The 12,426-nt window shown below is 46.9% G+C and overlaps 1 protein-coding gene across 1 annotated transcript in view; it reads left to right on the forward strand.

The window, feature by feature from the left end:
* adcyap1r1a (adenylate cyclase activating polypeptide 1a (pituitary) receptor type I) overlaps positions 1 to 12,426 on the forward strand; it is a 368,079-nt gene that overhangs the window by 40,627 nt on the left and 315,026 nt on the right. Inside the window, exon 2 of the mRNA XM_085987415.1 lies at positions 2,877 to 3,067. Within this exon, the coding sequence (XP_085843541.1) occupies positions 3,029 to 3,067 (39 nt within the window). The 5' untranslated portion in view covers positions 2,877 to 3,028. The remainder of the gene's footprint in view (positions 1 to 2,876; positions 3,068 to 12,426) is intronic.

Consider the following 12,426-nt stretch of genomic DNA (forward strand, 5'->3'; position numbering starts at 1 on the left):
ACTGATATTTCCCAGCGTGACTGCCAGAAACAATTTCTGGCTATTTCACATCCTGAGCAATATAATGGCAAGGCACATCAAGATTTTTCTGCACCTTTCTCCTTTCAGATGGTTATGCCCACATTATTATAAGGACCTTAGTGTTGGAACATGAGAAAAGTTGACTAGCAAAAGATACTAAGAGTAGAGATGAGTTGGTTGAGAGAACTACTGGGAGTGTCCAGGGTGCAAAGCATGAAGAACGATATAATAGAAACATAGAAACATAGAAGATAGGAGCAGGAGTAGGCCATTCGGCCCCTCGAGCCTGCTCTGCCATTTAATGAGATCATGGCTGATCATCCAAACTCAGTACCCTGTCCCTGCCTTCTCCCCATATCCCTTGATCCCTTTAGCCTTAAGAAATATATCTAACTCCTTCTTGAATATATTTAATGAATTGGCCTCAACTGCCTTCTGTGGTAGAGAATTCCACAGGTTCACCACTCTGGGTGAAGAAATTCCTCCTCATCTCAGTCCTAAATGGCTTACCCCTTATCCTTAGACTGTGACCCCTGGTTCTGGACTCCCCGACATCCTTCCTGCATCTAGTCCTGTTAGAATTTTATAAGTTTCAATGAGATCCCCTCTCATTCTTCTAAACTCCAGTGAGTATAAGCCCAATCGACCCAATCTCTCCTCATACGTCACTCCTGCCATCCCAGGTATCATTCTGGTGAATCGTCGTTGCACTCCCTCCATGGCAAGAACATCCTTCCTCAGATAAGGCGCCCAAAACTGCACACAATACTCAAGATGCGGTCTCACCAAGGCCCTGTACAACTGCAGTAAGACATCCTTGTTCCTGTACTCGAACCCTCTCGCTACGAAGGCCAACATACCATTTGCCTTCTTAACCGCCTACTGCACCTGCGTGCTTACCTTCAGCGACTGGTGCACAAGGACACCCAGGTCTCGTTGCACTTCCCCTTCTCCCAATCTATTGCCATTCAGATAATAATCTGCCTTCCTGTTTTTGCCACCAAAGTGGATAACCTCGCATTTATCCACATTATACTGCATCTGCCATGCATCTGCCCAATAACCCAACCTGTCCAAATCATACTGGGGTTTCTCGGCATCCTCCTCACTGCACACACGCCCAACCAGCTTTGTGTCGTCTGCAAACTTGGAGATATTACATCTAGTTCCCTCGTCTAGATCATTAACATATATTGTGAATAGCTGGGGTCCTAGGACCCAGAAACAAAGAACTTGCATTTATTTAGCGCCTTTCCCAACCTCCAGATGTCCTAAAGTGCTTTACAGACAATAAAGTACTTTTGAAGTGCAGTTACTACTGTAATGTAGGAAATGCGGCAGCCAATTTGTGCACAGCAAGGTCCAATGAAATGATGACCAGATGATCTGTTTTAATGATGTTGGTTGAGGGATAAATACTCTTTATAAATAGTAAAAGCATAGCTTGGACAATAAATAACGCTTATACAGAAGGTCCAAGAAAGATGACTGTGATAGCTTGGGCATGTTTCAAGAATGGAAACCACTAGCTTCCCTCTCGTGCCCCACGTGCAGAGATACATGGAACACGAAGCTGAGGAAGACCAAGGAAGCACTGAGTAGACCATATCAAGAGCGACTTGTCTCAGAAAGGGATACAGATGACTGAAGTGCCCACGCTAGTTCAGAACCGGCAGCAGGTGTCAGCCGTGGCTCAGTGGGTAGCGCTCTCGCCTCTGAGTCAGAAGGTTGTGGGTTCGAGCCCCACTCCAGAGACTCTCGAGCACAAAAATCTAGGCTGACACTCCCAGTGCGGTGCTGAGGGAGTGCTGCACTGTCGGAGGTGCCGTCTTTCGGATGAGATGTTAAACCGAGGCTTTGTCTGCTCTCTCGGGTGGACGTAGAAAAAAAAAAGATTCCCACGGTGCTGTTTTGAAGAGGTGTTGGGGAGTTCTCCCCGGTGTACAGCACAACAGTAATTTATTAGCTGCAAATTGCTTTGGGGCATTTTGATAACATGCAAGGTGCCAAATAAATACAAGTTCTCAATTTGTCTACTGTTAACTATTTAGCTTGAAGTTCTGTCCGGGGCTTATCTTTCCTGTGTCATTTTATATATGTTGCTGTGTCAAACACTTTCCAGCATCTTCAATCTTGCAGCCTTCACCCTCGATACAAGGGGACGTGGAGAGGGGGAGATTCAAAATCAAATTGAAATGGCCACTTGCTGAGGTTTGGCTTGTAGTTCCGATAATGAAGTGGAATTTAGTCTGCTGCTGCGCCCCTGCACATATATAAACAGAGGGCTTTGCATGCAGTGCCAGGGCTGCCTCCGATTCTCGCAGTGTACCTGAGCTGAAAGCACAAAAGGAGGTTTTATGAATCACTGCTCCAGTCCCTGTTTACCGGAACATGTAGTGATGACGAATGCAGTAGTTGAAATTTATGAATGAAGCTCAGAGGTGCCTTTATATATCTATCTCTCTCTTTCTCTCTCTCTCTCTCTCTCTCCCTCTTTCTCGCTCTCCTTTCCCTTTCCCCCTCTCTATCGATTGCTGGTTGCTGGCATTCTGCAGCCCTGGTATGAAGCTCTCTGCTGCATGTTTTCGTGCAGCTGCAAGACCCCGAAAAAATAAGGATTATTAAATGTGCTTAATGTGATGATTCGTCAGTATTTGCAATAGTCATTTAGAACCGTTCACTAATCTCTAGCATCATCTTAAAATAACTCCTCTTTCCCCCCCCCGACTTTTGTTTTTGCATTCATTCTGATGCAACGTCCTTCCCCCCCCCACTTGTTTTTTCTCTCTCTTGCCATATTTCCTTTCTCCTATTTATTTTTGTTGATCTTTCTCCTGTTTTTTTGCCCCCCCCAGTGCTGCAGAAGATGATGAACAGTCTGTGAAGGCGCTGGAAATGCGGCTGCATCTCGCTACGGGAGCAAAGATCTTCAGCAATTGCAGCAACCTGACAGGAATGTAATTTTTATTGCTGTCGAATAGAGGTGATCTTCTGACAGCTCGACACCATGAAGAGCTTGCTGATTGCTATCCTCCTGCTGCCTCTGGTAAGAATGAACCGAGAGACCAGTTAAATCCTCCCCACCCCGAGCACAATCGGTGCCACTTAATTAATGAGGCTCAATACACAGTTAAGTTACGAATGAGTACAACGTCTCAGTGCAAAAGATGTATTTAAATCGGTGCCACTGACTCTAGCCATTTGAGTAATCTGTCATTTCATTAACTACAAATTGCCTTTCGAATCTATAGGGAGAATTTATATTTTTCTCGATGCATTGATGCAGTGCGGTACATGCTGTAATTAAGGACAGGGTAGGATGGAAATGTTTGAGCTGTGGGACATAAAAGTCTTTGTGGAATTCTTCCCTTCCTGTCTCCTGACTCCCGCGTTGGCAGCACGCCAGCCTGACTCAGTTGGCAAGGCTCTTGCCCCTGGGATGGATGGTAGTTGAGGGGTTTGAGCTCGCAGCCTGGGCCGGTACTCTCTCCAGCGCACTAACCGAGGGAGTGCTGCTTTGTCAAGAGGTGCTGCCCTCCAGTTGAGATGACGTGTATTGGCTTCAAGTGGAGCGAGAGGAGGAGCAGAGAGGGAGGGGGGAGGATAGGAAGAGGGGTATAGAATGAGGGGAGAGGGGGATGGGTGACCAGAGGGAAGGGCAGAGAGAAGTGGAGGGGAGAGGAAGAGTAGAGAAGGAGAGGAGGACGTGAGAAGGAAAGATAAAAGGAGAGCAGAGGGAGAAGTGAGGGGGAGGGAGGAATGGGATGGGTGAAGGGGAGAATAGAATAGGAGGAGGGATGGATGGAAAAGAGGGAGAGATGGAGGGGAGAGAGGGAGGGGTAGAGGAAAGGGGTGGGAAGGAAGATGAGGGTTTTGGGAGAAGAGGAAGGGAGGTGGGACAAGGGGCAGTTTTTCTCAGTTGAGATGGGGGGGGGGCGTTCTGAACACAAATTTTGCTTCAACGGTGAGTTTTCCATCTCGGAGAGGAGGGGAGGTGGGGGAGAGAGAAAAATGTCAGATTCTTCCCTCATCGGGGGTGCTGAATCATGTTATATCTTTATAGAATATAGTGAGTATTACTTTGTATTCATGAGGAAATCAAGGAGATTTGTTTCAAAAGGCAGCATTTCTAAAATTAACTTTTTCATTTCCTTATCTGTTCAAAGATCTTGTATTTCTTAAGGACAAGCTTTTTTTTTAACAGAACCATTTTTATCTCTTCTCATGCATGGTTGAAAAGGTGGGCTACTAACATTTGCTTTAGGCAGCTCTGTCACAACGTTATTGCATGATATCGATGGTACATCCCATTACATAGTGGCATATAATGTTATGCATCAAGTCACATAACGTTATGCATCAAGTCACATAACGTTATATCAAATAACATTATGCGTTATGTCACATAACGTTATGCGTCACATAATGTTGTCCCCACTGTGCCAATTCCTTTGCATTGTTGCCATCAAGCAATGTTTTGAATGCACAGCTGCGAGAGATAGTTAGAAATGTCAACTGATTGGTAAAAACAGTAACGCCTCACACCAACTCATGTCACTCAAGTAAGTGCTTGTGCACATTGCAACCCTTTTACATTTGCATATGCTGGGGGAATTTAGAGGGCATGGAAGTTAAAGCAGCTTCATTGGAGCAGTTGTACGTGTCGCGTAGTTAGTCAGTGTGTGATGACTGCTGGGCTTTCTGGGGATAAAGCCACACACTAGGTTCGGTACATGACTCCACTACCCTCCCATTCTTACATCTGTGTTTATCTTCAATATACTCTGGTTTTCGAAACAGTAAGAATCTTCCAGCATCACTAATAACAGCATAATTGGTGAAAACAGTGTCCTCAAACTCCTCAGCCTAGGCAAACTTATTTTTTTTCCAGTCAGCTTATCTTTATGAAGACTTATTGGCCCAGAAATTCGGGTCTCCACGGGTGAGGACGCATGGGGTTCTCACCCGTAAGCCCAATGGAAGTGCCGGTTTTGTGCATGCACTGCGCATGCGCGGGAAACCGGCACTTCCGTTCCCCTGAAAGAAGGGGTTCAGAAGTCGAACGCGTGCGCAGGAGAGGCTGTGCGTGCGCATCGAACTTACGTTTTTTTTGCAGGTTTTCCCAGGAGGGTAAGCCTCCAGAAGTTCGACATGTAAAAAGCAGTCGCAAGGCCTGCTTTTTACAAGGTAAGTGGTGAATTAATTAAAATTAAAACATTTTTTTCCACAGGTTTATTATTTTTAAATACTTTAAAGAAAGGTAAGTTTATTTTTTAGCCCCGTTAGAAAATGTAATTAACTTTTTCAAAAATTTAAATTATTGTTTAAAATAGTTATTTCATGTAATTTATAGTTTATTTTAAAAATGTGATTAAAAAAATTTTTTTTTTGAAGATTTAGTGATGTTTTGAGGCTTATAGTATTTATAGGTTTGACAGGTCTTCCTGTCAAACTTATGAATGAAACATTCCCTGCTACCATTGGCTCTCCATGGCCCACGTGACCCCAGGGGACGCATCGAACTAACTGCACCCCTGGGATACGCAAGCACTGTGCGCTGGCAGTTGGAGGATCGGAATCCCACGCGGGCCCACAGTACAACGGCCGGCGCGCTAGGTAAGTGCAGGTTGGGGGCTTGCACCCGCGAGAAGCCCCCGACCCGAATTTCTGGGCCAATATCTTTTTGAAGCCCATGTATAATCTGTGAAATTTGCCTTTTCTGAATGTGCAAATATTGAGAACCTCGTTCAAAAATTCCTGTGCATAACTTCTACCCTTTACTGTTACTCCTAGGTCCCTTACAGTTTATTGTGCACCTGCACGCACGTTAAATTTAATTTGCTGTGCCTCTGCCCAATTGTATAAGCAGCCTGAATCCTTTTCCTGCATCCCCTGTCTTTGCACATCTTAATTTTACCATAGCAGCCAAAATAATTAAAAAGGCTAATGGAATGTTGGCCTTTATCTCAAGGGGTCTGGAATACAAAAGAGTGGAAGTTATGCTACAGTTGTATAAAAACATAAGAAATAGGAACAGGAGTAGGCCATTTGGCCCTTCGAGCCCAATTCAATAAGATCATGGCTGATCTTCTACCTCATCTCCACTTTCCTGTACTATCCCCATATCCCTTGATTCCCCAAAAATCTATCGATCTCTGTCTTGAATATACTCAATGACTGAGCCTCCACAGCTCTCTGGAGTAGAGAATGTTATATCCGTGTATCTTAATGTTGTGTCCTTCAATAATCAGACAACAGACTGCACGGAACGATCAATGGGTGTTTACTGAATGAGGGTTCAAACTGCAACTAACTGTACAGATCACTACTCAGGGTTTATATACAGGTGTGGTCACTGCCAGTACTACAGGATACAGGAGCTGTAAAAAGTAGTTCTTCCCCTTAAAGGTACATACATTACAATTCCTCCCCTTTTAGATTAACAGTACCATAACACTCATTTAACAATTAAATATCGAACTAATTACAATTAACACTTTTAATATGCAACATTAACTGAAAATAGTCTATTTATGAATTCAGTCTTTGGGGAGGCTTCCTGATTCTTTCTGGATAACGCCTTTCCCGAGTGTCTCGCTCTTGGTGCGGAGGCGATTCTAACACCCTGTCGTCAGTTGATCCATCAGCTTCCAATGCTATTGTTTCTGAGCTAGATGCGACCTGCACGTCGGGTTCCTCACCAGGTACGTATGGCCGAGACATGGGGTTGACTCGTTCCTGCGACTCTAGGATCTGGTCAGCATGGCGTCTCACAATGTTCTCCCCAACATCCACTGTGTACATTAATGGCCCCTGCCGTGTGCATATCGTTCCTGGTTGCCATTTCTCTGTTCGGTAGTCGCGGGCCAAGACTGATTGCCCTACATTGAAGCTCCTTGTCGGCTTCTCATTGATGTGCTGGAATTGCTTACTCTCAACATCTCTTCGTACATTTGGTCTGAGCAAAGCCAGACGAGATCTCAACCTTCGGTTAAAGAACATCATGGCCGGGGCCTGGTTGGTGACTGCATGTGTCGCATTTCTGTAGGCTAACAGGAAATTGTCCACCTTATGCTGCGTCCGTAGGACTGCAATAGTTTTCTCCGTGGTGGTGGAGGACATCGCACATGACCTTTACTGCTTTTTTAAAGGTTTGTACGAACCTCTCAGCCAATCCATTTGTGGCTGGATGATACGGGGCGGATGTGTAATGCCTTACCCCATTCCTTTTCATAAATCTTCGAAACTCTTTGGACACAAACTGTGGTCCGTTATCAGAGCAAATCTGCTCTGGCAAGCCGTTCCTGGCAAAAATGGTCCGTAGGACTGCAATAGTTTTCTCCGTGGTGGTGGAGGACATTTTGATCACCTCAGGCCATTTTGAGTGCGCATCCATGGCTATTAAAAACATTGAGTCCATGAATGGACCAGCAAAATCAATATGCACCCATTGCCATGGAGATGAGGGCCACTCCCATAGGTGTAGAGGGGCATGTGGTGGTGCATTTTGGACCTTCTGGCATCCTGAGCAGCTCTTTGTCAGGTCCTCGATTTGCTGATCGATCCCCGGCCACCACACATAAGCCCTAGCAAGGCTTTTCATTTTCACCCCTCCCAGATGACCTTCGTGAAGCTCATTGAGCACTCTCTCCCTTAACTTGGGTGGAATTAACACTCAGGATCCACACATCAAGGTCCCCTGGCATACTGACAGCTGTTCTCTTCTGGATGAGAATGCTGGCAACAGTGAGTCGCCATGTGCTGGCCATCCCTTCACCGTCAAATCATATACCCGAGACAGTGTCGGGTCATTTCGGGTCTCCTTCTCTATACCAGCGTTAGTTGCTGGCAAGCATTCAATTATAGTCGAATGAAATATTTCGACAGGATCCACTGCTGGTGCTTCCTCCGCAGTAGGCAGTGGCAGGCGTGATAGCCCATCAGCGTTTCCATGCTGTTTCGTGCCCTTATACTCGATTTCATATTGGTTCGCCCCTAGAAAAAGGGACCATCTCTGTAGCCGTTGCGCAGTCATCACCGGAACGCTCTTCTTTGGATTAAAGATGGAGACAAGTGGTTGGTGGTCAGTCAGCAAGGTGAACTTCTGCCCGTGGAGATAGTGATTGAACTTTTTCACTCCCCACACTAGGCTGAGGGCCTCCCTGTCAATCTGGGCATAGTTACGCTCGGCTGAGGTTAGTGACCGAGACGCAAAGGCTACTGGCCTCTCCGAGCCGTCTGGGAATTTGTGCGACAGCACCGCTCCAATGCCGTAGGGTGATGCATCACACTCCAACCGAATTGGTAGTGCTGGGTTGAAATGAGCCAACACCTCTTTTGATGTGATCAATGCTTTGCTCTTCTGGAAAGCTCATTTACATTCGTCACTCCACTTCCATGGTACCCCCGTTTGCAGTAGGGTGTTCAGTGGGTGTAGTACGGTAGACAAATTCGGCAAGAACTTATGGTAGTAGTTCACCAGCCCGAGGAACGACCTCAGTTGTGACACATTTTCCGGTGCTGGAGCCTTGACTACTGCCTCAATCTTTTCAGGGGACTTATGTAACCCCTCTTTATCAATAACGTGGCCACAATACGAGATCTGCTTCTGGAAAAATTTGCATTTGTGGCGATTAGCTCGGAGCCCATATTCCTTCAATCTAGTGAGCGTCTGCTCCAGGTTGGCGAGGTGATCACTGTCATTTTCGCCCGTGACCAGGATGTCGTCCAAATAACACTGGGTCCCTGGAATCCCTTGCAGGACTTGTTCCATTGCCCTTTGCCAAATAGCCGGAGCTGATGCTACCCCGAACACCAGCCGTTTGTATTGGTAGAGACCTTTATGAGTGTTGATCGTGAGGTACTGTTTCGAGGCTTCTTCTACCTCCATTTGCAGGTACGCCTGGGCCAGATCAATCTTAGTGAAGCGTTTCCCTCCAGATAGCGAGGCGAAAATATCTTCAATCCGCGGAAGCGGATATTGTACAGTGTGAAGGACTGGGTTCACTGTCACCTTAATGTCCCCACAGATGCAAACCTTCTTTGGTTCCCCAGGCGTATTACTCAACGACCTCTTCATTACAGAAACGATGGGTGTAGCCCACTCGCTCCAGTCCACTTTGGACAGTACTCCTGAACGTTCCAAACCTTCCAGCTCTGCTTCGACGGCTGGGCGGATCGCATAAGGTACCGGTCTGGCCTTAAAAAACTTTGGGCTTGCATTTGCTCTATTTTGATCGTCGCTGTTATGCCTTTTAGTGTTCCGAGTCCCTGCTGGAACACCTCTTGTGCGTCAGTTAGCATTTTTGACAGTCGTCCAGGTGTGACGTCGTCATCCTTTTTGGCATCTACAGTCAGTGCTTGTATGGAATGCCAATCTAGCTGTGTCTTCCGGATCCATTCACGTCCTAGTAGTGGTGGTCCTCCATCTGGCAATACATATAGGTCCATTTTTGGTGTTTCCTTGCCGTTATATATAACATTCACCCTTATTTTTCCTTTGGGGTAGACTTTTTGTCCCGTGTACGTCTTCAAGACAATCTTTGTATCTCTCAAGGGTATATGTGAGAATAGCTGCTTGTAGTCCCTTCGGTTTATGACTGTTAGGGCTGATCCTGTGTCCAATTCCATTTTCACTTGGACTCCTGCTATCTTGAGCGTGACCCAAATAGTTTGGTGATCCTCCGTTTTGATCACATTATGTAGTTTCAGACAACCCAGCTCCTTGCTTCCGGAGTCTGTATCACTCTTCTGTTCATCTGAACTACTCTCCCGTCACCTTATGTACCTTCTTGTACTTCTCCTGTGGAGATTTCTTGCTGCTGGTTTTCTTTCCCGACCTGCAGACTCTTGCTATGTGTCCTACTTTTCCACACTGTCTGCACACTTTGTCCTTGAACCAGCAATCATTATGGTCGTGTGTTCTGCCGCAGCGATAGCACTTCAGTGTTCCGTATGACATTTCATTTGTGCCATATTCTTGCGGTCTCCGTTGTATCTCTGCAGCGCCCCGTGCTGCTGCTTCGTGTGATACTGCAATGCTGAAAGCCTTGTCCAGCGTAAGATCCTTTTCTGATAGAAGCCGTTTCTGGGTTCCTTCACTTTGAAGCCCACACACAAACTTGTCCCTTAAAGTATCTGCTAGTCCCGTTCCAAACTGGCAGTGTTTCGATAGCTTGCGCAGTTCCATTAAATACTCAGCATTACTTTCATCTTTATGCTGGTTCCTTTTGTGAAACTTAAATCTTTCTGATATCAGCAGCGGTGTGGGGTTTAAGTGGTCCTGTAGGATTGACACTATGTTTTCAAAATCCTTTTCTACTGGCTTCTCTGGGGTTACTAGGTTTCGTAGTAAGCCATATGTTTTTGCACCCATTGAATTCAACAATACCAGCGCTTTCTTGTCATCTGGCACTTCATTCGCCTTGCAGTATACTTCTATGCGTTCGACATATGTCGTCCAATCTTCGACTTCATTGTCGAACGCTGTGATACTGCCACTCTTCGGCATTTTTGGGTGTGGTTAGACTGGCTTAAAATGGCGTCTCCCGCGCTTTCCTTTCTTCCCCGCTGTGGCTTAAAATGGCGTCTCCCGCGCTTTCCTTTCTTCCCTGCTGCGGCTTAAAATGGCGTCTCCCGCGCTGCTGCCAATGCTGCTCTCGGCGGTCCTCGTGGCAAATGGCGATGCCCTGTGGGTTTCGTGCGCTGCTCCTGTGCTGCTGCCAATGCCGCTCTCTGCGGTCCTCGTGGCAATGGCAGTGCCTCGCGTTTTCCTGTGCGCCTCTCTCCCCCGTTGACGCTGCTCGGCCCTTGAACACCGGCTGCGCTCTGCTCTCTCTCGTCTCTCTCCCCGTTGACGCCGCTCGGTCCTGAACACCGGCTGCGCCCTGTGCGCTCTGCCCTCTCTCTCTCCCCCGTCGACGCTGCTCGGCCTTTTTCTGTGCCGCTCGGTCGGGCTCTAGCCGCCGCTGTCCGGGAAGGGTCTGCGCAGTACCTGTTGCCAGCCTGTTTCGCTGGACCACTGTGACTGGAAAGCAAAGCGTGGCTCTCGATAGCCTCCCCTGCGATGCTCAAATCTCTGCTGGATGACTGGGCGGTTGCCCGTGGTCGACACCCGTGCTTCTGGACTCGACCTCCTTCCACTGTTTTCCAGGAGCGAATCCCTGGGAGGTGATGCAGAGTTGCAGGTAGGTTCGAATCTGCGTCGCCGCCAATGTTATATCCGTGTATCTTAATGTTGTGTCCTTCAATAATCAGACAGCAGACTGCAGGGAACGATCAACAGGTGTTTACTGAATGAGGGTTCAAACTGCAACTGACTGTACAGATCACTACTCAGGGTTTATATACAGGTGTGGTCACTGCCGGTACTACAGGATACAGGAGCTGTAAAAAGTAGTTCTCCCCTTAAAGGTACATACATTACAGAGAATTCCAAAGATTCACCTCCCTCTGAGTGAAGAAATTTCTTCTCATCTCAGTCCTAAATGGCCGACCCCTTATTCTGAGACTGTGACCCCTGGTTTTAGACTCCCCAGCCAGGGGAAACACCCTCCCTGCATCTACCCTGTCAAGCCCTGTAAGAATTTTGTATGTTTCAATGAGATCACCTCTCATTCTTCTAAACTCTAGAGAATATAGGCCTAGTCTACTCAATCTCTCCTCATAGGACAATCCCCCCACCCCAGGAACCAGTCTGGTGAACCTTCGTTGCACTCCCTGTATGGCAAGTATATCCTTCCTTAGGTACAGTTTTGGTCTCCTTACCCAATGAGGAGAGATTGGGTCGATTGGGCTTATACTCGCTGGAGTTTAGAAGAATGAGGGGATCTCATCGAAACCTATAAAATTCTGACAGGCCTGGACAGACTAGATGCAGGAAGGATGTTCCCGATGGCCGGGGAGTCCAGAACTAGGGGTCATAGTCTAAGGATAAGGGGTAAGCCATTTAGGACTGAAATGAGGAGGAATTTCTTCACCCAGAGAGTGGTGAACCTGTGGAATTCTCTGCCACAGAGGGCGGTGGAGGCCAGTTCATTAAATTTATTCAAGACGGAGTTGGATATATTTCTTAAGGCTAAAGGGATCAAGGGATATGGGGAGAAGGCAGGGACAGGGTACAGAATTTGGATGATCAGCCATGATCTCATTGAATGGCGGAGCAGGCTCGAGGGGCCGAATGGACTACTCCTGCTCCTATCTTCTATGTTTCTATGTTACTCCAGGTGTGGTCTCACCAGGGCCCCATTTAATTGCAGTTGCTAAAGCTCTGCTTAGACCCTCCTGGATAGAATCTTTAATTAAGGATAGAACTAGATGTAATATCTCCAAGTTTGCAGACGACACAAAGCTGGGTGGGCGTGTGTGCTGCGAGGAGGATACCGAGAAACTCCAGGATGATTTGGA

Source organism: Somniosus microcephalus, chromosome 5, assembly GCF_052327205.1.
Source record: "Somniosus microcephalus isolate GS21.2 chromosome 5, FLI_Smic_1.0, whole genome shotgun sequence".
NCBI lineage: Eukaryota > Metazoa > Chordata > Chondrichthyes > Squaliformes > Somniosidae > Somniosus > Somniosus microcephalus.